The sequence below is a fragment of the Melospiza melodia genome, chromosome 6 (genome assembly GCF_035770615.1).
Source record: "Melospiza melodia melodia isolate bMelMel2 chromosome 6, bMelMel2.pri, whole genome shotgun sequence".
In the NCBI taxonomy this organism is placed as follows: Eukaryota; Metazoa; Chordata; class Aves; order Passeriformes; family Passerellidae; genus Melospiza; species Melospiza melodia.
This window is the reverse complement of record NC_086199.1, coordinates 57517591-57543687: the sequence shown is the minus strand read 5'-3', so window position 1 is coordinate 57543687 and position 26097 is coordinate 57517591. Positions and strand designations below refer to the sequence as shown.

General features: G+C 39.7%; 1 protein-coding gene across 2 annotated transcripts in view; it reads right to left on the bottom strand.

Moving 5' to 3' along the window:
• Positions 1–26097, bottom strand: part of DENND5A (DENN domain containing 5A) — a 64282-nt gene that overhangs the window by 10561 nt on the left and 27624 nt on the right. The window contains exons 6-17 of one of the 2 annotated variants that reach the window (XM_063158492.1): positions 17733–18050; positions 16218–16433; positions 15075–15309; positions 14481–14631; positions 13772–13865; positions 10649–10780; positions 8981–9133; positions 8052–8156; positions 5755–5839; positions 4313–4397; positions 3221–3349; positions 854–975 (exon numbers count right to left, since the gene is read on the bottom strand). In XM_063158492.1, the coding sequence (XP_063014562.1) occupies positions 854–975; positions 3221–3349; positions 4313–4397; positions 5755–5839; positions 8052–8156; positions 8981–9133; positions 10649–10780; positions 13772–13865; positions 14481–14631; positions 15075–15309; positions 16218–16433; positions 17733–18050 (1825 nt within the window). The remainder of the gene's footprint in view (positions 1–853; positions 976–3220; positions 3350–4312; positions 4398–5754; positions 5840–8051; positions 8157–8980; positions 9134–10648; positions 10781–13771; positions 13866–14480; positions 14632–15074; positions 15310–16217; positions 16434–17732; positions 18051–26097) is intronic. The other variant, XM_063158493.1, reaches the window with a different exon arrangement.

The following is a 26097-nucleotide window of genomic DNA, read 5'->3' as shown; positions in this document are numbered from 1 at the left end:
CTCACAGCATTTAAGAATGAATTAAAATGTTTCCCTTTTTATTTTCTGTGCTGATAGTCCTAAAGTAAGTGACAATTTAACTGCATCCAGCAGACCAGATTTTCACATTATCCAGAACTTGCCTGCAGACCAAAAGCTGTTTTGCTTGGATGTCTGTTTGCTTTGTCTCTCATACACACAAGTGTGAATCACAACACAGCACCAAGGGTAGCCTTTCACATATCCCACCCCCAATTTCATAAGCCTTCTAACGTCTTTCCTTATTTTGCCTTCCAGTGATGTCCTGTGGCAGTAGGCACACAGATCTTTGAGAACTCTGTAACACAGTTCAGTGTTATAGCTATAAACAATAGCTTAAAAGTTTCTCTAGGGTATCTTTTTAACAACCAGAAGAAAAAAAATGCTGAGGATTTCTGATGCAACTCTCAATGGGCATTTCATTGTTACCCCAAACCCAGAGACAGGCATGCAGCACAAAAAATGAGGTTTGTTTTCTTTTAATTCCCAGCATGTATTAATATTCTTGATAGTGAACATCCCATACTATTATTATTACTTATTATTTAGTATCATGCAATCAAGCCCACCACAAAAATTTCAGCTGGGAACTCACCCTTAACTAAAATTATTAGAGCTATCTACTTCACTAAGTTAGAAACTAAAGTGACAGGGACAGAAGCTCCTGCCCACCAGAGAAGATCATGGAAACAGCAATACAGCACCCACAGATAGATCCCAGGGGAAAAAAAGCAGAACCATTACATTAGGGCATGTTGCTCAGAGCTATTTAGAATTTTGGACAAGGACTCAACCAAGTCTAGAAATCAGAGTTGCAGGGAAAGCAAATACTTACAGATTGTTGTGAAAACATTGGTGAAGCAGAAGTAATCCACAGCATTGAATGACAGGAGATGATACAGGAACTGCTCCTTCTCATCATCGCAGCGGAGGAACGCGTAACGCTTGTAGAGCTTCCTGACAAAGCAAAACACATAATCTGTCACAGCAACAAGATGCTCCCAGGGAAATGTTTTCTACTGTGCACATTTATTAGGTACACTGTGAATAATGGGCAAGCAGTTACAAATGAGGAGTGATACTGGGAGAGCCAAGAGTTTTCAGTGTGCCAAGATACACTGAGTCTCTGCAAGGCTGACATCTCCAAACTGAATCAGTCCAGTTGTCATTATCTTCCACCTCTCAAATGTAACATTTGGTTTAAGGGTCTTCTCCCACCCCCAAGATGGAAAAAGGAATTTTGCACTTTTTTGAAAAATATTCTGACTTCTTTTGACCATGTAACATGACAGAACTGGAGAGTTTTCCTAAGTTAATTCTGAGCAGAGAGTGCCATGGGAGAGCTCTCCAGCACATGATGTATGACAGAAGACTGTTCTCAAAGGACATAAGGCAAGAACTAGGGCTATCTGCTTGTATTTGGCTATAAGTGATCACCCAGGGCCTACAACAGCCTGCACATTGATCCAGGGAATAGTTCAGTGTTGATAGTACACAGCTCCTGACATAACCAAACTGACAGGCAAAGGTGGCAACCAAGAAATAATACAAGTGCTGGGCATAATCATAAAAGAAGAGCATGCCAAAATATATAAAAATCCAACTGATGCTGCAGGAATATCTAAACCCTCCAGAATGCAGGAATTAGGCACTAGAAATGCTGACCCAGCTGTGGACAGGTTGTTCCTTTCAGGAGGGCATCCTGACAACTCCCCTCGGTTTCAGGTATCAATTTACAAAAAAAGTCAGCAAGTCACAAGACAGAAACTTGCAAAACAAATCAATGATAGTCAACAAACAGGCATGTTCTCACTCACATAACAAACCTGACACTAGAGACTGACAGGAAATGTTCAATGAAAATAAAGAGACTGAGCCTTAAATTAACCTGACCTGCCAGCAGCCACAAGACTGACAAAACCACAGAAGTCTCACAAAAGGTGGCCATGTCTGTGTTACATTTGCACAATCTGAATCACATGTTTGACAGCCAGTCAGGGTATGTGCTGTCCTGTTTCTTCAAAGGACAAGGTTTCTCTGTTTCCCTGAGCACACAAAGATCTCAGGACATGTGATTTCTCCCTGCTCCCTTTGCACACTAGAAAGAAACCAAACATGAAACATTTTCCTTATATTTGCTAATAAATGTCAAGTAAAGAGAATGGGATAATTAAAATACCTAACAGCTGCTTCAAAAGGAACAACACACAATCTTGTTAACTGTAAAATGGCAGAAGTTGCACCATTACTTTTAGTACCTCACTGAACTCGGCACTGTTTCCTCTAAAAACAAGCGGGGCACACTTTCAAACCACACTGCCTACAACAGCTCTCTAAGTAGGATATGTAAATATGCAGCACAAAGCACACAAGATTACAGAGAATTGATGTCATCCTGTACAAGTTGCTCCTTTGTCATTTTCATTTTAAACATACTGTTGCTGCAGTCTCCCTCTGTTCCAAAGAATTAGAATCTGCCTGATAAATGAAGAGAACACTGGCCAGTGTTAAAAGAGTTTTTTTTCCTTCTCTTTTGTGGGGGTACATGGAGTGTGGTGGTGTGTGGAAAGTCCTCTCACAGCATGTGCTCTGCATGGGACAAGCAGTGCTAAATTTAACCTGATCCGAACTGTTGACTTCACTGGAGAGGCTTAATCTCAATTTGCACATACAGGCAGATTTATTAGCTGTCCTCTCTCCATCCTTCAGCTTTTCCTCATTCACTGAAGGCTACAGCTTCATCAGAAAACACAACATAATACAAAACAAGGTAAATCTCAAATAATTAGCTGTTGGGGTTCAGGGGGATAGGGGAAGAAATTCCTTGGAAGATGGTGAGTGGAAGAAGAGGAAAGGAAAAGCAGACAGCATAGGTAAAGCTGTCTCCAGACAGAAGTTTCAATTAAAATTAATGACAATTACTATGGCTTTAATTCCCACACAGTAAACACTGTGTGTGATTATTATGAAAGCAATTCACCTTATGTTGCTGAGCAGGCTATAAATGTAAAAACACATGTCAAGAACCCCACCATTGAATCTGAATTCCCAAATAACTCACACACTTAGAAGGCCAGTTTGTTCCATGCCTTCTGCACACTGCTAAGCAGATACAAAAATAGGCACACCTGGACTTCTGAAACCAAACAATTATATAGATTTTAACTTTTTTTAAAGCTTTGCCCAAGATAACCCATCTTACTTTGTAAGTTCATGATCTGAAAGCAACTGCTTCAGATGCCTGGAGAGCAATTTCTTCTCCATAGAGAGGCGAACCCAAGCTCTGGCCTTGCCAACATCTGTTTTGATCTCACTGATATTCTGGATATGCCTGGAATTAAACAAAAAGACATGCTTGGTATTGTCAAAGCATGACAGCTCTTTTGAACCAAGCTCAGCTGAAGTTTTCCAAAGAACAGAAAATATCAGGTAAATTATAGAAAAAGAAACATAATCACCTTAATACTCAGCACAGTAAAAAAATCCCTGCAATCTAGCTCAAAGAGAATAAGAGCCTGAAAAGGAAATATCTGCAATGCAGTGCCCTATTTACAAAATTCTAAACCAGGCCCATTGTCTCACATGATTTAGGACTCATTCTGGACCTTATCACTGCAATATTTATGGCTGAATGCTTTGGAAAATTAAACACTGTCTTTGCATGCTCTGTAGAAGCTTTTCTTGCACACAAGGCACAAATGGTATATTTTAATAAGGCAGGCAAATCCTCAATTCACTCTTCCCTACTGAAAAAAATGGATGCTGTAAGGAAAAAGAAAGAAAAGACAATTCTTGCCAAGGTTGTTTCAGAAGTTCTGCATATTGCTTTTTCAGTGTACTGAAAAGAAGGCATTGGGCAGTAGTTTTATTCACACTACAGTACTGAATGTTAGATAAACCCATTCTTTAGATCAAACAAGTTTTTTAAACTGCATTCTTCCCTAAGAAGTAAAAGTGATCTCAGAGCTACACAAAGAACTCAGCAATGACTGGGAAAACACAAATACTACACCCACGCCTCTGTGGAAATAAACCAATACACAAAATGTTAAAAATACGAAAACCTTGTCATGGTATTTCCATAATTTAATAGCTCAAACAATATAAAAACTCCTCAGTATGGAACCTGTTTCTGTAAAGGTCAATGAAAACACTGAACTATCTACTTTAAAACAGTTCAACAGGTTCCTTCCCCACAGCCCCTCCTGCTGCATGAAACACAGGATGGTGCAGACACAGAAACAAGACTGCAAATCTCAGGGGGTTTCTGGTTTGTTTAACAGCTCAAACTCACCTCATATCCTGGATGAGAGAGATTCTGAGAGGTGACATGGCTGGACTTGTATCAGACTTTCGTCTTTCTGAATCAAGAAGTATTCCTAGATTCAGAGGAAAACAATTTCTTATTAGCAGAAATTTATCTAAAGATTCTAAAATCAATATAAAAAAGAAGGTGAATTAATGCCAATTTGCACTCTTGTACTACTGGTGACCGTGAAGGTACTGTAGTGTATTTCCACTCCAAATTACAAGAAAATCTAATTTGCTACACAGATAGTTCTACAGATCAGCATACACTGAGCACCAACCCATTACTGAGTGCAGGTTCAGCTGGAATTGCTACGACATCAAATTACTTAAGACATATAGTAATCAGGTATTATTTTCTAAAGACTGCCCTGTTTTCTGGCTGTGTAGTAACCCTGAGTGGCACTACTGACACCACAGAACAGTGTTAAATATGTTGTACTCAGTACAACACACATTCTGTGCTACTGAGCTATTACTCTGCACACTCCTATAGCACCACCACTTTTTAAATATCACATTTTGGGGTTTTCAAGCAATATTATTACTCTTATCTTTCAAATTAAACTCCAGAAGTTCCATGTTAAATACAATCCTTGCCCTCAATAACAAGTTAGAAAGCAAGGAACAGATTGTGCTTTATTCTGATACACAAAACCACTACGGACTAAGGGACATTCAGGAGACCTTAAAATTTCCAAATCGATGGTTTTGCTTGCTTACAGGATCTTGTGCACGTTACTAATACTCAAATCTTTGCTTACAGCAGCTTTAAAAAAATAAAAGGCACCCACTGCCTCCCCCAAACCTATTGCTCTCTCCAAATTTATATCCTATGCCCCCACCTGACACAAGAAGTAATGTTTACAAATTACATTAATAATCCTAAAAACATATTATCAGTGGATCTTATGCACAAAACTGCTTCTACTGCAACACCTGATGCAACAAAAATTAAAATCTGTTTCTTCAGCTGAAGTTTTTAACAGTAAGCCTCCCGTTCAGTTGTTTTTCAAGCCATAATGTAAAACTTCAGGGTGTACAGCACAAATCTCTGTGCTTGCACTGTTTTCCACCCTGACCCACAAGATCATTTTGCTCTGCAGTCATGCAGGGCCTGTGTGTCTCATGGAGGATGATTTACCAGAGCAATCCATTTCAAAGCATCAGCTCTTTCTGGGTTTCTGACTACCATGGTACTCAGATCCAGACCCAAACAAGTGGGCACAATACAAACCAGTTAATTTCCCATAAAACATACTGAGACAACACACCAGGCCCATATTAAACCTGTAGTAGCCATAACACTTGATTCAGCAATATGGAGTGAAGGGTATTTCCAAGGGAAAAAAACTGTTTGGTATAAATCCGCAGGCAGCTCTTACTCACAGCTTCTAATCATCTTCTTCCAGCAGATGCCAATCTTACCTGAGGTACTGAAGCTGCCTGATGTGGTTCTTCTTTGTCTGTTCTCTAGGTAATGTAACAGATGAGACCACAGAGCAGACTTTCCCTAAAATGAAAAAATATTAGTTAAAGAAATCACTACCAGCTGAATTTAAAAAAAAAAAAAGAAGTCTGAAACATGATTGAAAGTACCAGCCATGACAAAAACTTTCTTTATAGATGTTTCTACCTATAAACTCAATGATAAAAACCAAAAATAAGACAAAAGTGGGAGGAGCTTGGGAGCTGTAAAGAGGCTGAGAAGGAAAAGCAAGAGTCAGACTACTGGGATCTAATGATTCTGGTAACAGGAAAAAGTCAATGGAACTTCTTCCCTCTTAGTTCATTACCATACAAGAGAACACTCAAAGGCTTGGAAAATGCTGTGGAGTTTCAAATCTGAGTCTGTGACCTGTCCTGTGGGTCTCTCCCTGCCTCTCCAGAGTAAATGACAAGGGACACAGAGCCAGCCTGAGACACCCAGGCCAAGCCCTGCTCCCCTCAGGGTCATTCAGAGCAAAGGATAAATGCTGCCCATTTCTACAACCTCCAAAGATTCCCCTCAATTTCATCAAGCAAAGCACCTGCATAATCACAAACACAGTAAAATATCCCAAAATAAAAGCAGGACAGTGAAAGCTTATCAGCAAAAATACCCCAGTTCTACACACCGTAAAACCAACTTAAAAGTTAAAATTTGGGATGTAGTATTTAGGCCAAGATAAATCCATCATCTGCAGTTAAAAAGAGCACCTTGCTCATTATGTTGCTTTCTTAAACCCCTGGTGGCTTAAAGCAGAGAGTGAGAAAATCTTTCACTGGGCAGCTTCATCTTCACTTGGATTCATCATAAAATAGTTCACATAATAAACCATAAGCTTGCAAACCTGCAGAAAGGCAGCAGTAAGCAAACAGAGGCTCTCCAGCACATCAATTGGAATTACTGGCAGATAATTAGTATTACTTATCTTCCTAAAGTACTGTATTAACCTGAAATCCCAGTAAAGATCTAGCAATTCTGCATTTCAGAAAAGCTGTCATATTATGAGGCCATATTTTTATTTACAGCTTTGTGCAGAAAGAAGCCATGACTGTAAAGCAACGCTTGTCAATTCCACACTATCAATTTCATCTAAAATTATCTAAGTGCCTTCCCAGAAGTGCAGTAATGATAGTTCATCTTTAATTTTTTCTTTTTTTAACTATATTCAAAAATCTCTAACCATTTCCATGCTATAGCTCCCTGCAGCTGACATAATGAACTATTGATCATGAGGGATTATTCCAGATGTGGCATGCCTCCAGAAGAATAAATCCTAGACTGTCTGTAACATCTGTGATGACAAAAATCTATTAAAAATATGCATTCAGTGGTGAGGATATAAAAAAATCCATTGTGCCTTGTGTGTACCTGACAGATCCAACAGGGAAAGTCAAAATTCCAAGTCTTATTATAAACAGATAAAAAAGAGCATGAAAATACCACCCAGCAAAGAGTTACATCCAGAACTGTCTTTTCTCCCAATAAACACACACATGCACACACAGTCTAGTGTTCAGCAACCAGCTGCCATGGCAAGGAGAACTGCAACAGATCACAGAAAGCAGCAACAAAGGGTCCTGCAGCAAAGTGATGCCAACAACCATGATGGATGTGAGGACTCATGCAGTGTCTGCCCGCTACTCCAGCACCGTGGACCTCTCCTTTAACTTCACCAAATAGCAATGATGAGGCAAGCTGGATCTATAGGGGGAAGGAAGACAGCCTAAGGAAAGTAGTGGGATAGAGAATGGGCAAGGGAATAACCAAGGCCTTCTGAAAGTCCAGACTGCTTCAGCCATTAGATCCTGCATCACAACTGCCCTGCGTCGCTCAGGACAATGGAAGGCATGGATTCCCTTTGCAGGTGGAAAAATCAGTAGGTAGCTAATGTAGAACTACTGGGTTCATCAGCAGGGAAGAGGGAGAAGCAGGGATGGGTGGAAGGAAAGCCATCCTCATTACTATGGTCAGTTGAGAAAGAAGAGTCTCCCTTGGCTCATTATTGAAAAATGGAATCAAATCGATGTATGAAACAGCAGATTTTTGCATATTTCATAAAGGCCAGAGCACACAGAGAACTGGTAGTGCTTTTTTACTTTTGATTTTTTTAAACTGTGTGTCATACTGTGAGATACACTGCACTTCCTCCATCAGGCCTCTATTCTATTCCACCACTCTATCTATTCCAGCATTCAGCACTGCTTGCCAACATCTGCAATCAATCCAAAGCATTAACCTTATGAAGGGTTGGCCGTCTGCTGCTCTGAAAGGCCCAAACCTGGCTTGAGGCAGAGTAAACTGATGCTCTGTCTTCTAAGACGAAAGCAGTACAGCTTCTATCCTAAGTGATATACAAGAGGGAAGGGAGAGAATCACATGGTAAATCTTCACATAGAAAACTGTTGGATAGTTTGAAGGAGAGCAGAGTTAAACACTGGTGTTTGGCTGCTGGGAACAGAGATACTGGATTACAGTTGGCTGGATTATGAACATATATTTTTTTTAAAAAAAGTTATAATCTTCTGCACCCTTGCTACTCCTTTGTACAAGGGAGGAGTAAAGTTGGTAAAGGCCCTCCAAACTCCATCTTCTCCCACAAGTGACTCCAAACAGAAGAGCAAAACAATTATTAATTTCACACAAAACCCCAACACCTCTAGCTAGTCAACTTGTAACTATAATTTAAGTACCCCTACAGCACCCAGGAAGAATCAAAATAGCAAGACTGTTACTTTGAAGTACTAAATTATCCTTCAGGAAAACAATTCCCCCATCCCACTCACAGCACATTTAGGATAGGCTGCCTTCTAGCCCATGCAACTTCATTAATAAAAATATTAATAACACAGCAATAGTTGGAGGTTTTTTTACAATCCTATTAAATAAAACCACCAAAACCCACCAAACCAAATGAAAACCCCATGTTAAATGGAGATTCCTCCAAGAAGTCATCTGTGGAACACATCTGCAAGTGCATTTGCACATATCCCACAACATGGAGACACACAGGAGGTAGGAACTGACATAAAAAAGACTGCAGGACACACAAGTATTTTAACACATCTACGCACACACTAAAGGTGTTCTCTGAAAGCAGAGATGGAACAGAACAACACAACTTCAGGAAAGTGTGCTCTGCAATGTGCAGGAATATTTATTCCTCACCTGTTTGACTTGCAGACCGTGGCTCCATATTCTTTCCAAGAGGTCACACAGACTGGCTATCAGGGTGTTCTCTTCCACTCCTGTGATATTCACTTCACCATGACCAAGCTCCACAGCTTCTCGACCCATCTTCTCAACCAACATCCTCTTAGTCTCAAAAAGACAGGGCAAAAGAGAGGTAAATCTCTCCCAGGAATTCCCAAGACCACTTACACTTTGAAAATGACCAATAAGGAAGCACATGATAAAGTTTTGGCAGAAAAACTGGCTGTATATATGTATTTCTGGCATTAGTGCAGACCTGCCCTTCCTTTATCCCTGGTTTTCAAGCCAGGACAGCAGCAGTGCTCACCTTCTGTTTTTCTAAAAAAAGGGTTTGCAAATGGGCACATCATCCTCCACAGAGTGACCCCAACAAAGGGAACAGCAGGTCCCACATTAACAAGCTGGATGCTCAGCAGCAAGGCCACAAAACAGATCTTGGGTGCTTTGGTGCCTACTGGATGCACTCCCCAAGAGCAGGACACTTTGTCCCCCTCCTCCCAGGGGAGGTGAATGCACCCAAGTGTTTCCAAGCAGCACAGGTATGTCCTTCCTGGGAGATGCTGCTCTGCCAGAAGGGCATTTGGATCAAACCAAACCCCTTCTGGAGTCCACCTCTTGAGCTTCCCCATAAGCTAATTCTCCTAAACTGTGCACAATTTCATACTGCCCACCAAAACTTTCACCAGCTCCTGAAGTACAGTCTTCCAGTCACAATATATTCATCATACAGCCAACTGGAGGGAAAAATGGTGAGGGAAGCAGTTCCACTCATCTCTTACACATTTTTTCATCTTTGTTCCTATTCTGGACTTGCTTTCAAATGAGGAATACTCCCTTAAGCACCTCTGCACAGTCTTGCTGGAGATGAAGAAGTCCAAAGTTAGTCCCTGCTGCTTCTCCCCCGCACTGCCTCTGGCAATTTCTCACTGTCACAGAGCCAAGTCCACCTTCAAAAACTTTCACCATCTCTTGTGCATCTATTAAGGGATGGGGATTATTTGGACAGTTCCATAAACTGAAATCAGAAGTAGATGTACATAGAGTTTTATGAAAAGTTGTATATAATTACTGCAGTACCTCTACTACTTTAGGCAAGAATGTGTCTATTTCATAATTATTCTCTTTGCTGTATTTTTATAAATATTAACATTTGCTTCAGATTATTATGTTGTCAAATATGTACTGGTGAAGCATGTCTACAAATTAATGCCAAATTTCTTTCTTAAGTGCTTAAAAGCATACACCTCACAAATATAGTTATGAGAAAAGCTGCTGTATCTTCCCCACAAACCTCTCTTTTGGACTATTCCCTCCTGTTAAAATTGTACTGTCTCATTAGTTATAACTGAAATGTGCTATAATAGACTTGGGCAGCAGGATGGTAAAGACCCTTCAGAATATTCAATCTCTATCATAAATCTGCTTGATAAAGTCTCTGCTCCTTGCAGAATTTCTGAATACATTATCTCTTCATTAATTTCTCACCACCATGCAAAAATCCTTATAGGGAAAAAGCAGAAACAGATGGTAGAAAAGTGGGGGGGTTTCAAACATCCTGGATACAAAATGGTCCAGAAAGGATGGATATGAGGTGCAGGAGAGCAGGATTATTCTCTGTATTACCTTATTTCTGCATTCCTTCAACAAGCCTTCTACAAACTTCCAGTTTGTTTGTGCAATTACTGATGGAGAGAGGTTGGAGAGCTTGGGCTGCCGGATGGTGCTGCCCAGGTTCCTGGCTTCCTGGATGTACTTCTGCATTGGGGGACAAAATGGACACAGACAAAAGTGCAAGTGAGACTTCTTGGCTGAGAGAAAAAGGTAAATTTATTTTTATAACCCACACCTCTGGAGTGAGAAGGAAAGTATCTCCTCTTTCAGAAAAGGCCCTTTTTTATATTCAGCATTATTCAGGGCTGAGACACTTAAAACTGCTATTTCACCAGAGGTCAAATCCCCATTTATAGTGGCTACACAGTATAAGAAGACACATTGCTGAATTACAAAACACAATACAAACTGCCAAGGATATTCAGATGCATAGAGATTCAACTACACTCTACACCACTGCCAATTGTCTTTTTATTTTTTTTTTCACTTAAATGAAAATTTGCTAAAACTGCCCAGACCAAGAGTATTCAAGAGGCAGACTGGTCTACATGAAGACTGCAAGAAAACTTTGCTCTTTCAGGAAGCAGCTGCAAAATGCAAATGATAGCAACATCTCTCAGCTGTGAAGCAGCTGCATTTTTGAGGAAAATCATTTCCTGAACCCACTCTACTCGAAAGAGCTATTCTGCTCCTATTACTGCCATCAAGGAGCTGCCTTTGTTTTCACCCCAGGGACAAGAGTGATGTGACAAATATTTTGGAAGCCAGGTGATCACAGGTTGGTTGGGGCACAGCTAAATGAGAATTAGTGACCAAGTCCTGTACAGGCAATGATGGAATACTCAGGATTAGTACATACATCAAATTAAAAGGAAACCTCTCTAGCTTACATTGAAATAATGATCAACTGAAATGTGTTTGACAGATCTATTCACTGACAACAAAGAGGGAAAACCCCATTTTCTCCACTGGCCTTGCACTAAAGAGCTATGATATATACATTAAATTATGCATCTTTATCCAGAACTATGATTACAGTCATATTGTGCATTGGACATACCAGATAATGCTCTGACACAGATTTTATAGAGGGCATGAAGGGCCAATCATGCTGGTCCCATAAACATAACTGCAACTGAAGCTCTGACATGGAAAAGTCCAGGTGCTGGCAGGATAAGTTGGTAGCAAAAAGCCAAGCAGATGTAAAGTGAAAGTGGTAAGACATATGAAGTAATAAAAGCAAGCATGCAAAACAGAAAAGGAAAAGAGTGAAGACAAAATACAATGCAGAACTCCCAAGCATTCAACATAAACATAAATTCGTAAGTAATGAATCTGAAAGGGAAAAAGAAAAGATGGTGTTACATCAGTGGATTGGGGTAAACTCTGCCCTCCACTGGGCACAAATGTTTGCAAGTAAAAAGTCTCCATTGCACAGATTTTTGTTGGCTGCCACAAAGCTTCAATTAGTTTAAAACTCCCAAGGCTGCAGTTTGACACCTCCTGCTCAGCCTGACCCCTGTGTTCATCTCAGCAGAGCTCCCTCCCCACTCTCAAATTTACTGTGGAGTCTGAGGTTCACCCAGAGAAGGGGTCCATGTTCAACCACCATTATGTCATCAAAGAGGTGCAGCATAAACCCCTAAAACAGCAGCACCATTACCACTGGCACTCAGTACCCCCAGCTGAGCATGCATTTCAAAGTATTTATTCCTCAGATATTTTTTGCCTTTCGCAACAGAATAACTCCTATAGGAAATGAACTTGTGAGGAATCAGTTAAAAAACAAAACAAACAAAACACCCCAGAGACCAGAGGTAGATTTTTGCCTTTGTAATTAGCTCAGAAGTTTACATGCTTTAACAATTGTGTTGTTTAGCACAGCAATGAGGTTAGAAATCAACTACTATTCATTTCTGTTACATCTAATAAAAAGCACTTTAGAGTTAGCTGAGCATATGGAACATGTCAAAGCCAGAAACTACTCGTAGAGGTTTTTTATTATGCAGACATTTTTCTGTTACATGGTTATGGATGACAGAGATGACACTATAATTCAACAAAATTTTAACAAACCAGTAAGTAAATTCCAGAACTGAGTACACTAGGAAGACAATTAAATCCATCACTACCATAAAAGGATGAACTGAACAAACTCACTTGAGTTTCAAAACACTATCCTAACAGACAGAAGACTACTAAAATTCAAAACTAAGCTTTTCTAAGGATATTTAACAAGGCAAAAGAATATTATTTTCAATGAACAACACACAAACAAAAGCAAAACTCTGGGATTATTAAACAAATAAAAAACCTCTAAAATTTTGAGCCAGTCTATTCTTGGAATTACCCATAAATCAACACCTGGTGTAACAGTTTGCAGTCTGTACCATATGAATCAGAAACTGTACTGTAATTAGTTCACTTCACCCAGATCTTTCAAAATCACTTCACCACAAAGAAAAACTGTGTCAGCTGTAGGAGCAGTGGTGAGAGAGGTTTATCAGTTCAGAAGGTGGGTAAGTCGGCATCAGACTGCACTGTGCAAAAACAGGCAGCCACAAACGTGACAGTCTGGGTGGGCTTCACACTTTCACCTTAGCAATGAGGCTGTCTCTCACTCTGTCACCTTAATACTTCTGTTATGGTCTACAGAAGACACTTAGGCCAAAAGGCAATGCTCCTGATTTTAGGAAGAAATTAATCCCTTTCTAGAGATGGTTATGTTTCCTCCATCAAATACACAAAAGAAACACAGGGTCACTACGTTATTCAGAGATAGGAAATAGATGGCTGAAAACTATTAATTCCCCTCTTCCCACTCATCCCCTTTAAAAGAAAAAAAAAAAAAAAACACAACAGAACAACTTGAAATCATATGATTATATTTTCAGAGAACTCTCCTATATGTAGGATGAAATAATTTTGTCCTGAGAAGGGGCAAAAATGACATAACTTTTATAATAAGAAAATTAAGTATTTTTGGTCTGCTACTTCATTTGTATTAAATACACTTAAGGGAGAGCAGACAAGAGCTGCAAGTAACTGTCTAGACATTTCATAAAGGTTGCAGAGCATTTCTCAGGCCATTAGGAAAGAAAAAAAATCAGATCTCTAGAGCTGAGCAATTTTCACCTCTCTCTGGTCATTGTCCAGACGCAGGTGTTCCGTGTGCTGCTTCTGCCTGTCCTTGCGCCTCCACTGAGCAGGAGCATTCCTCTTTGTCCACCTGCACGTGGGGAATAACATCAGCCAAGTGTCAGGAGGCAGGGCAAGGGCAGAGGCAATCAGAGGTTTCCACTTTATTCTATGCATTCTACACTTTGTGAACATGCTGACATCAGTTACATCAGCCAAAGCGCAGCTGCAAACACACACACAAAGAATCTCTGGAATATTGGGCAACCAAAATGGTTTACAATATTCAATCACATACATTTGCTCTGTATTCTTCCTTTTTTTGGTCATTTTAAGCATTGCCCCTCCCACTTCAAGGTTTTTATAAGAAAATATCCTAAAATATTTGCTAGTTCCTACATAAGATCAAATAAGGGGATCTGCTTTTATATTGACAATAATTTAAATAACTCAAAGTACAAAAACTATCATCTCAAACATAAGAGTGCTTTCTTCGGTAAATAATTTGCTTCAAGAAGTCTGTATTTAAAAAGAGAAAAAAAAGAAAAATCAAACCACACATAGCAAAAACCCCACCCCACATCATCTGATCTGCTCCCATTTGAAAAAAACAACCCCAAAACTGACTTTGCTTTCTAAGACTTTGCTTTAGTACTGTTCTACAAATCTTGCCAAGATTCAGCACCTGTTGCCTTAGCTTACTCACTTGTTGCTTGCTGGGCCAGTGGATAAAACATCAGACTGAAGCTTAGGAAAAAATCCAAGCTCATATTTCCCTTGTCCAATTTTCATGTCCAGCAAGTGTGGGTGAACTGCAGTGTGATCTATTTTTGCCAGCCTTAATTCAATAGATTTCTCTGAAATAGTAAGAAGGTTAAATTTGTTAAGGTGTTTTAATCAGACATGTATCTACAATCACATATTTTCAATTAAAAGCAGATGTCAAATTAAAGAAAGAGGTGGAAGTTGCTTACTGATTTCAACAGGGACATTAGTACAAGAGTGTTTCTGACATCAAAGAAGGCCACCAAAAGGAGAGAAATGTTTATCTTCTTAAGCTCAGACATCTTTCACACACCAAGCATGCAGGAAAACATCTGAGTTCTACCTTACATTAATTTCATCTCACACCTCAACATCACAGAAAACGTTTAGTCCCCCATTTAAGCTTTACATCTCTACTATTTTGGTCTGGGTGTTTTGAGGTTTCAAAGCATGAATCATTACTTAATCTAATGTCTACAACAAACAGCACTGACCAGTTGCACTAACTGTCAAGCAAGTGCCTCATGGCCCTTACCAGCCTCATCAATGGTTGTGCATTTCTGATACATAGATGTGCGCAGAGTCGGTGTCCTGACATTCAACAGCCTGATTTTATCCACCCTGGAATCAAAAACTCTCAAAACAGGGTCCTTGTCATCTTCATCATGGCACATAATCTTATTGTCAATGAAGGAAGCAAACATTTGGGTCTCCAGGAATCTTGAGAGGAAAGGCAAGTAAGGTTCAGGCTGGTCAGACAAGAAAGAAGCCTAAGAGACAAGAAGAGATAAGAGTGTTTGGGAGTCTGCAAAGAGAGACACATCCACCAGAAGCACCAATTTTTCTGACCAAGGACGTATGAGAGTGCTTTGGTGCCACTTAAAGCCTGGGTTTATTATACATATCAATTCTACCCCCAAAACAGGCAGTCTGTATGAAATTTTCAGAATCAGGACAATCACCTACTGTACAGCACAATAACTGGTACACTGTGATTTTAGCATTTCCTTCATCTCCTAAAAATTTCAACAGGATCCCAGCAAACCACACCACCAAATACTGCAGGTGTGCATATTTGCTACTTCTGAGTGGGCTCACAGCTTGTGAAATCAATGGGAATCTTTTCATACAACTTGGGGGGAATCACATGAATATTTTAGCAGACAGTGCTGCAACAATCTTCACCCATGTGAGCTCTCCTGCTCACAATAACTCCAGCAAAGAAGACAGAGCACAAATTTGAAGAACTGGGTCTTATGTTTCTCTATAAAAGACTTAGGAATAAATGTGGTACACAGGTACATAAGCATTATTTGGGATCGTGACTTAATTCATTAACATATTTGGCAATTCCTCTGGTTAAAAATCAAACAGTTTCCACTTGTAATATTTAATCTTAATGTGGAGGTTAGCCCTGAAGACAGACTTTCTAAGCTATTTTTGCAAGAGCAAGCTGCATTTTAATACAGTATTCTTGAGAGAATCTTTAGCTCTCCAAGTCTGTATTTCTATATACTTTTCCACATACCTTAGATGTGACTTTTTTGGGAACACTGAAATTTAAAGAAGAAATTACCATTTTTACAGTAGTTTTCCATCTGATGGCCCAATACACAAAGCCTTAAGTTTGAATACTGTTTTACCTCTTATATCAATGTACCTTTTTATGACAACTTACTTTATCAAAGTTTTGCATCTGTTCTCTGTTTGTAAACCAGGATTCCTTGTCCTGACTGGGCTGAATGACAAACACTTCATAATCTGCAAACATTTGTGTGAAGCGGTTGGCAAAAACTTCCCGAATCTGAATGTTTAGCTGGTAAATCTTGAATTCTTCTTCATCACACTGAATTTTAAGATCCTTTTTGCTACTGGTCTCTTCTCGTACCTCCAGCTGAAAAAGTAAGGGAAAACACAAATAATTTGTATTGATGCTTTGTCAGGTATTCCAGGCATACAAGATTTTCATCTGCCATTCAGCTGCTACTCTTCAAGTCAACATTTCAATAAAGAAAAATAATTACTGTAAAGAGCAAAATCAAAAAAATGCAGACAGAAGCTTTTGCCTAGAAAATTTCTCATAATAAACCAAAACTTACTTTAGTACTGTTAGCACTAGATATGTTTTAAATTTAAAAAGGGTAAATAACAACCATATAAATGCCCATGCATGCCACAGCCTTAACTTTCTCTTACCCTTCAACCACCTGTACAGGCTTTTCAGAGGTTCTTACTACCCCTAAAAACTTGCATATTAGGCAAATCTATATCTGGTGTCAAATAACTCCAGGTTTAGAGCTGCTAAACACATACCAGCTTTCAAATGAAGACAAATGCACAATAACAAGAAGCTGTGCATGACTAGCACCCAATTGCTGTAGCCTAAGTCCTTAGCAGTGTAAATCACAATTCCCAACTATACAACTCAGAGCAATCTTAATGAAAAGGCATTTTCAGTTAAGATGTGGGCTAAAATTTATCAAAAAAACAATAAAATTAAGATATTCAATTCATAGGGGGAAAAAAATCACCAACAGTGAAAGTCTTCACTCCATTCCACAAAAGCTAAAAAAACTCCCAGGCCTTTCAGCTAGTATATTTTATACACAAAGGGGTGCATTGTGTTTTTTGTTTCACAATTCTAATCACTCAAAAAATCCAATCAGGATCACCAAGTGCATGTCCACTTGCAGGGAATCAGACAGTCATGAACTCTGCAACATTAACCAGAAAAAAGCATCATCACAGTAACCTCATGGCAAATATATTACATATAAGCAAAATAATATATATTCTTGACAGAATGAATAAGGTATCTATAGAAGACTGGATGCAAACTTCAGCATTATCTAGATGTCAATTTTAGCCACTTAACTCATTAAATAGTGGCGCCAATTTAGAATAAATCTTAAAATCAAGAATTAACAAGGCAAAGTGCTATTTTAAAACACATTATTTTGGTAAAGAAACACTTGGTGGATAGCAAAGATTTTCCCAGATGCTGCAGGGTTAAATCCCATTCCCTCTCTCTCCTAAGCCTGTCCTTGTCTCTACAGGTGCTCACAAGGTTTGAGAACAAGAAAGAACAGAAAGTTCCTTCTAGTGAAGACAGACATCCAGCATCTGTGGACCATGACTTCAGCCCATCTGCCACTGCAGGACCAGAGAGAGTACAGCTCATTTCATATCTTACCTTTTCCAGACTCACACCTGTTCTTTTAACAAGTGCTTGGAGTCTTGCAATAGTCTCATTTTCCTTTAGCAGCTCATAGGAATTCAGAGGTGATCCTGCTATGTTCCCATTTCTTTTATCAGAAACCAGGTCACATGCTCTGAGGCTCTTCATCTTGGAGGCACTTTCACTGCAGTGCAGGTTTCCCTCAGGTGGAATTCCAAAAGCCATCAGAATCTCTGAAATTTCCTGAATGAACTCAAGTTTATTTGGAAACTGGGGTAGATCTTCTGGCAGCTCAATGAAATGGTTGTCTACATCCACAAAGCACAGGTTTGCCTGGGATTTAATTTAGAACAGGACACCATTACAGCACCACTAAGCACATTATTAATCTTTGGGATTTGAGCTTATTTAAAGATTCAAAGACATTTGCATTTGTTTGGTTGTTTTGTAAAACAGAGTTGCCCCAACCATAACTGAACTGGTTGGTTGGCTTTGAAGAATGTAATTCAAAACTTACCTTTCCCGGTCTTTTGAGGAGGTAACTGAAAAAGAAGAATAACTTTACAGACATTTACTATGTACAAAATAGATGATAACCTAAATTAGGTACAGATGTGTGATTTTTTCATTCATGTACAGGTAAATTTTAACTACAGGATAGATGCAATTCTATTTTATACATGTTTGTATAAAAGCAGGTGACTGCCTGTTGTTTAGATTATCAGTGCATTTCTCTAAAAGATTTAGCAAATTTCAATCTAAAAGATGTGCTGATACTGCAGAAGTGCAATGAAGTTATCTTCTCTTTTTCTGTAAGGAACAAAAGGCAATTTCCTTGACAACTAAGGCAATTCTTTGAATGAGCAAGTTTGTTTCCAAGGGGAAAAATGAAATTAACTAGTTTCCATTCTGTTTTTCTGTTCCAATCTCCAACTCACCACCAAAAAACACCAAGGTGAGGGAGAAAAAAAAAAAAAAAAAAAAAAGAAAAACCACCTATGTGGCTTCCACAGCAAGATCAAAAGCTTTGCATCTTTCAAGGTTTACCTCACTCTTTATTTGGCAAGGAGGGAGGTTCCCCTTTTGCCTTCTGCATTGCAAAATCAAATGGGTTCAAGACATTACATAACTACACACATCACAGCAAGAACCCCAGTCATGTGTGAAACCTGCTGGAAAGTTAAGAACAGAGAAGTAACTCTGCTCTTCTCTGGAAGCATTTCAGTTTCTCTTCCCTGCAGAATCAACATGGACTGTCACTGTTCTGTTTAACCTTCACCATACAAAATATTTCACTCAGATTGTGGGGTACTTCCAACCTAACTGCATGGCATCATTCTAGGAGCCATCTCTGAAGGCAGGCCTCACTACAGCTTGGCAGCAAAAACACTTTTCAGGTCTATGAGAAATGACATATCTGCAGTTACTTCCTGTGATTCAGTAAGTGCAAGAGGATGGAAGCATTACCACAATTTAATTGGAACGAAATAATTAGAAGACATCAACTTCACATGGAATGAATGGTGAATGATCCCAGAAATCAGTACTACAAGGAGTTCTGGTAGGAATTTCTGTGGGACTGACTATAGGTAAACTAGAATAAGCTGTGCCTGATGAGATTTGTTGCTCTAAGTAAACTTATGAAAATATACATTTAGTACTTGTGACAGGTTTCTATAGAAGAGAGGGTGTCAACTCTCCTTAAAACACAAATATCTTATTGAACTTCACCATTTAAACTGAAAAAATAATTCTTAAAGCAGAACTCCACTGGACATATTACACTAGCTTGTACAGAACTAGTCCAGCTCATGCCCTGCTACAATATTATTCATAGTACAAAGGAAAGTATAAATCCAGTTCTCTATTTCCTAATGTTCTAACATTTCAATATGGAGATTGATTTCTTATGCTCAAAGGAAAGCACATAAAACAATTTGATATCTCTTGTATAGATGCTTTACTGGAAATTAAATCACAAACTGAATTAGGTGCTGCAAAGGAATCCAAGGTCAATAAAGAGAATTAACACATCGATTCTCAAGCAGTTTCTAGTGCACCTTAGAAAGTTTTTATGCAGGGCAGGTGTGATTGCTGAAATTCCCCAAATATCAGCACTGCTCCAAGGCAGCATCTGAAGCAAGCACCTCAACTGAGGAGCTTCAAGGCTCCCACTGTAGCCATGGTTCTGTGACAATCACAAGCCAAATCAGCTGGGATTTGTCAGAAACACTGCAAGCACTTCAAGACAGGAGAGAAATAAAGCTTTGAGACCAGGCACAATGCCTACCAATCAGTGCTGAGGGAGAAACAAAAAGCATTGAATTTGCCTCAAGCAGTCTGCAAAATGGCAAGACAGACTCAATAAGAAACTCTTCAAACAGTTTAATTGTATTACTTCCTTTTACAACTTTCTTTAATTGATGCCATTCAACTTTCCTTCCTTTTTGGATCAGATTCTGCAGAAAACATCACTCTTGCTTAATAAGCTTGGGTGCACCCACAAAGCACTTGGCCAAAGGGAAATCAAACATTAACCTTACCCATGCAGAAACCCTAATCCTCACACTGAAATTAAACTCCTTGCTAATGGAAGGAAAAGCCAAATTCATTGTTTGCTAAAATTGCTTATAAATATCTGGGCTAACACCTGGCTAATTCTTCCAATATGTGATTTTCCCTTCTGCAGGGCTCCTCTCTAAGAGCAATACACACAGTTTAAATACTCTGAGCTCCTAACAACGATTGCTTATCATACAACTTGTAATTACATTTTCCAGAAACTGGCCTCTATGGAAGCATTTTTTAAAAAGTCAGTGTGCAGCAATACTTTAAATAGACTGTAAAAAACATTTTCAGGGACACTCTGCAGTTATCCAGTGCCTGGTAAATAACACATAAGATAGAGGACTATCCATAAGCAAAGATTCTATAGGTGACTTCAGCCTCTCTGAACTCAGGAAAGCTGAGGTCATCCTCAAGAATTTCACAAAAACTTCTGAACAGGCCATGCTCCTCAGGGAACAGAAATGGCAAAAACACCTCTATGCACAGCCCTTCAAGAGGTACCAAACCAGTGTTTTTTCTGTGAAAATGAAATCTGAAGTAAATCAGTGACAGACACCAGAGCAGTCAATCTCACTATGCTGCCACAGTGCAGATCCAACAGAATGGAATACAGTAAGGAGAGAGGGCTCCCCTACTCAAAAAGTAAGAAAAAACTACAAGGCACTCATTATTTATGAAATCATGGTCATCCAAAGCATTTTGCATGCTAGGAACTGGCCAAGTACACAAAGCAGAAAAATAAAGGAGCTCTTTGGCCACAAGGCTTTAGTTATTCTGTCTCTGGAGGCAGCACAGCTGAGTGGGCTGTGAATAGCTGACAGTTCTCTACATGGATACAGTTTATTATTTTACTCACACAAAACTAAAGTAATATAAAGACAAGATCTTGGCAATATGTGTAAGTAGAGATATAATTGAAAGAGCATCCTTAAGTTAGGTACTTGGTATTCCAGGTTTCTAGAACAGTCATATTCTTTTATTTGTTGCTTACATATCAGTTTTCTGATCAAAAGAAACCCCAAAACAGTTACACCCCACTTCACTTCAACAGCAGCCTGTCACAGGAGAGGACACATTACATCATCTACAATAAAAGGTTCTCCTGAGACATTACACTAAGGAACAAGGATGTCACATCCTAATTTAAAAACCTGTCCTTCCCATAAACTTTCAGCATTCCAAGTAACAGGGTGTCCAGGTGAAAGCCTTACAAACCTTAGAAATGTGCATCTAAGCAAATCAGTGTTTGTGTGCCTGGTGCCAGTGCCTGGTTCCCTCAAGCCAACAGCACCATTTTCCATGGCCTTAGTGGGGTCTGGAGCACACCCATCCATTCCAAAAAGCAAAAGACAACTGCAATTCTTTAGTCTGACCTCAGGTACAGAAAGGGCCAAAGCCCCACACAGATCTAGCAGGGCCTGCATCAAGCTCACATCCTTCCTATCAGCTCTGCTAAAAAGCACAGAAGGAAATTATTCAGCTTCTGCTTGAATACAGCACTGAAAGGCCAAAGCCCACTGATCTCCAGCCTGAATCACCTTTGAGCATTTGGCGCCCACCTTGCAAACATCCCCCAGTGCCCCAGCACACAGAACAAGGATGTGCAGCTGTGCACACACATGGCTGACTTGGGGCAAGGGTCTCCAGAGAGCCTCAATTCTGCAGGATGCTCCTGTGCTGTCACAGACATGTTTTATGGAAAATCCTTCCCTTGGGAATTTTTCTCCTGAGAAGCTGAGAGACCTCAGGAACAAAATGTAAACAATGATTATCTGCTGCTGTGGAATGCAACAGGTGCATCTGTGATTGGTCTCATGTGGTTGTTTCTAATTAATGGCCCATCACAGTCAGCTGGCTTGGAAGAAGCTTTTGTTATCATTCCTTTTCTATTCTTAGCTAGCCTTCTGATGAAATCCTTTCTTCTATTCTTTTAGTATAGTTTTAATACAATATATATAATAAAATAACAAATCAAGCCTTCTGAATCATGGAGTCAACATTCTCATCTCTTCCCTCATGCTGGGACCCCTGTGAACACCACCACAATGTGCCACTGCTGTGAGCCAGTGGGGACCTCCTGCACTTATTGTCAGCACTGCTGTCCTCCATGCCAGCCCACTCCCAGAATTTGGGAGTGAGAACAGCCCACAGCCCAAAGCCTTCACAAACTCCTCAGGTGGCTGCTCACACTGCAGTACAAGAAAATATAAAACTCTGGTTTGCCAAGAAATTTGCAGTATTATCAAGGATCAAGCCAGCAGCAGACAGCCTGAGAATGCATACAAAGCAGTGATTATCTTTCAATAATTATCTTGGTCTAATGTGCTAGCATCAGAAGAAAAAAGGCTTTTCAAGAGACCTTTCTTATCTTCTGAAACAACAGTCAAAAATAAAAACCCACAGAATTTCTTCAGGTTTAGCACTGAATCATCCTTTTAATGGCTGAAATAAAAACACTGAGAATACATATAATCTGTCTTATACTAGCAGCAAAAATGCATTTTAGGTTTTAAAGTCTTTCAACTTTTAACAGAAAAAGCTACTGCCCAAGACCCTTGGGAGCACTTCATTAAAAACAGGCTTCTTAATGAGGTACTACTTTGATTTCACCAGTGCTGGAAACTCAGCATTGCTTAGTTCCACTGAAAATAATTTAAATTTCTACCATTCTCCTAAATTAGAGTAGTGAGATATACACACAAATCCTGCTGCATGAAATGGTTTAATTTGCTTGTTAAAAATGTATTTCTGTAGCACTGCAGAAGTTTCTTTAGAAGGAACTGCAAACACACATCAAAAAACCCTATCTTAGTTCAGTACTTGCTAGGTTTGTGATCTGAGAGGAAGCTGCTAAAACCACTTTTATTGATGAGTTTCACTGATAAACAAAGCAGACTTCTGCCAGCAACACCTAAAACAGCCACAGGTTGTTCCCTTCCTTTCTGACATCTGCAGCACCCCATTCTAGCACAGCTTTTCCATGCCCTCCTTTCCCTCCTGGGCTCCTCACAAGCCAGGGAAAGCACAAGGATGCTCCTGCACACACAGAGCCCTCAGCACAGCAGCAGCACCTGTGGGAAGGAGCACTCTGCTGCTGGCATGCACAAGAAACTCAACTTAATTCACACCAAACCTCAGCATTTCCTGGTTTTACTGGGCTGCAGAGTCAGCTCTGCAGGTCACTGCTGGTCTTCAATGAATTCCCCATCAGGGACTGTTCTGATGTACCCAAGGGATAACCTAAAACTGAATTTTGTACTAACACAACTTTTTTGTTGGAGATTTTAATCATCATCTGCTGCAAGCATTAACTTCTAGGATACAGCTGGATTTCCATGCTCACATGGTAAAGCATCCCCTGGAAACACCAGATGTGACCCAAATATGGGAGGCTGCCACCAGAACAAGCCTTAAGGGCATATGTGTGCAAGACTTACACCAAACCAAAACCAAAACCTAACTGAGTTGGGACAGACAGTATTCTCACATTATTAGCCTAAAACACTTTGAGCAAGACAAATTAGTCCTTTTAAAACTTCATTATAAGACCACAATGAAGAAGTCTACAGTGGCACTGAGGTATCCATGCTGTGCTAGACAGCAATATTGTTTTCTTCCACAATGCCCTTCAACTGAGAAGCACTAACTAGATTTTCTCTCAAAGCTCACGTCTCTGGCCCCTGCTTAAATCTGATATTGCTTTCTTTTCCAGCAGCTGTCCCACACATCCACATAAATAGATTAGGAACAGAGATGCAGCTTAGGCAGTTTCAAGACAAAGAAAAAAAAAATTTTTTGCAGAACTCAGAATAAATTACAACACAGAACAGCTCTTTGTATACCCTTTGTGCCAAGTGAGGAAAATTCTGCTATCAGGAGCCTAGAGGAGCTCCTCATATAACCCTGATGAGTTCATAAAGGTTGATATGCCTTCCAAACTTCAGAGATAAACAATGCTAAATATATTAATAGCCCCTCTGATACTGATGATAAATTTGTCTCTATTGAAGTACAAATAATGGAATCCATATGCCCTCTCTACTGTTCTACAACAACACATCATTCATGTTGCTTGGCAGTTTTTGTTTGCTGTTCTATGGGGGTCTGTTTGGGTTTCTTTCTTGGTTAGCTGGGCTTTTCAAAGCAAACTCCCTATGATGAAAACCTCAATAATAGTCAGCTCCTGTTCTTCCCAGTCTACTTAACTCCTTGAATAAACAAATCTATTGGTCCAGGATAACTTTTTAGTATTTCCTAAGAGAATGGAGTGTCCAGTCCACTTCTATGCCACAGCTACATCTCGAGCCTGCAATGCAAAGGATTCAAGAGCTCACAAGGAACCTTACCCAGCAGTGACTACCAAGGGAAAGACTTCTCACACTAGCTCAAACTCATTGTGCACAAAGTTTTAAGAGCTCACTCTCCAAATAAGGAAGAGAAAAGCTGAAACTTCACAAGCACAAGGAAGTCTCACAGCAAATTCCACCACATGGGGATGTTGCTGCTGCTTTCTGCCTTGCCTGTCCTCCCCTCCCAGACAATTCTCATCTCTGTAAGATACTAGCAAAAATCTACTCCTCCACATAAAAGGCTACCTGTAAAACAAAATGTAAATTGAGGTGTGTGATCACTTTTTAATAGTACTTGGATTTCATTTCAAACATCTAAAAATAGATCAACTGCCTTACTTTAAACGTCCAAAATAACCTGATAAATCTCTTCCAAAAACTATTTCTCTTTTAAATAACTGAAATGTCTATTTGAAATTAAAACATTTAGTTGAAAGTATTACAGTGATTTTAAAATGAGGAAGCTCTTTACAAAAGCAGAACAATCTTTTAGAAGCTTGTGGTAACAGTGAAAATATCCATGGTGCATATTAACATGCATATCCACATATACATTTTATTTCATCAGCTATTATCTCTAAAAAGTGTACTAACCATATTAATTAGGCCTGTCAGTGCAGCCAAAATTCTGAAAAAATAGTAAACCAAAGCAATAGACTGTTGTTTTCACGGCAAGAACATACAATACTCTGTTATTAATTATTCCATTGGAAAATAAAAAAAAAGAGCAAGACAATGAAGAAATCAAGAGATTAAACACTTCAGTTTTCATAGGAAAAAATAGTTTGGAAAAAAAAGTTTTACTTTGAACTTGCCAGGAAAAACAAATGAAAACTACCAGCATATGGATTTGAGAAAAAGAGCAATGTTGGCATGGAGACCAGACTGGAGGTTCACAAAAATATCTTGTCTTTAATTTCACACAGCTTTTCTAATAAGGAAGGGGTTTTTTGTGTCAAGCTATGCTGCAGCACTGTCTGATAATGAAAACAAAAACCAGCACCACCACAAAACCCTGGACCTGCCACGCTTCTGCTTTCCCAAAAATGCAAGTGGTAACAGAAGAAAAAGAGTCAGAGAAAAAGGCAGAGAATCCTACCAGGGCCTGTAAGCAGGGTGTTCCCCATGACTTACACAGTTCCTGCCCTGCAAAGTTACACCTACCAGTAAGCAGGGGTCAGACACATCCTCTGCTGCCCTGGGTAGTGCCTTGACCCTCCCAAGCAGCCCCTAAACTCTCTGGGCACGTCGCTACAAGGAGTGCTGTGAACTGAACAGGGGGATCAAACAAATGAGGACAACCTCCAGGCAGGCTGAAGGCAGTGCCAGCCCCAAGGAGGAGCTGCAGAAGCTGTACAGAGCATTTCCTTCTCCCTGACCAGGGCTGCTGCTCCCAGGGCTCCTCAGCAGCACCCCAAAAAGCAGCAGTGGCTCAGGGACACGCTGACATTCTGCTGCACACT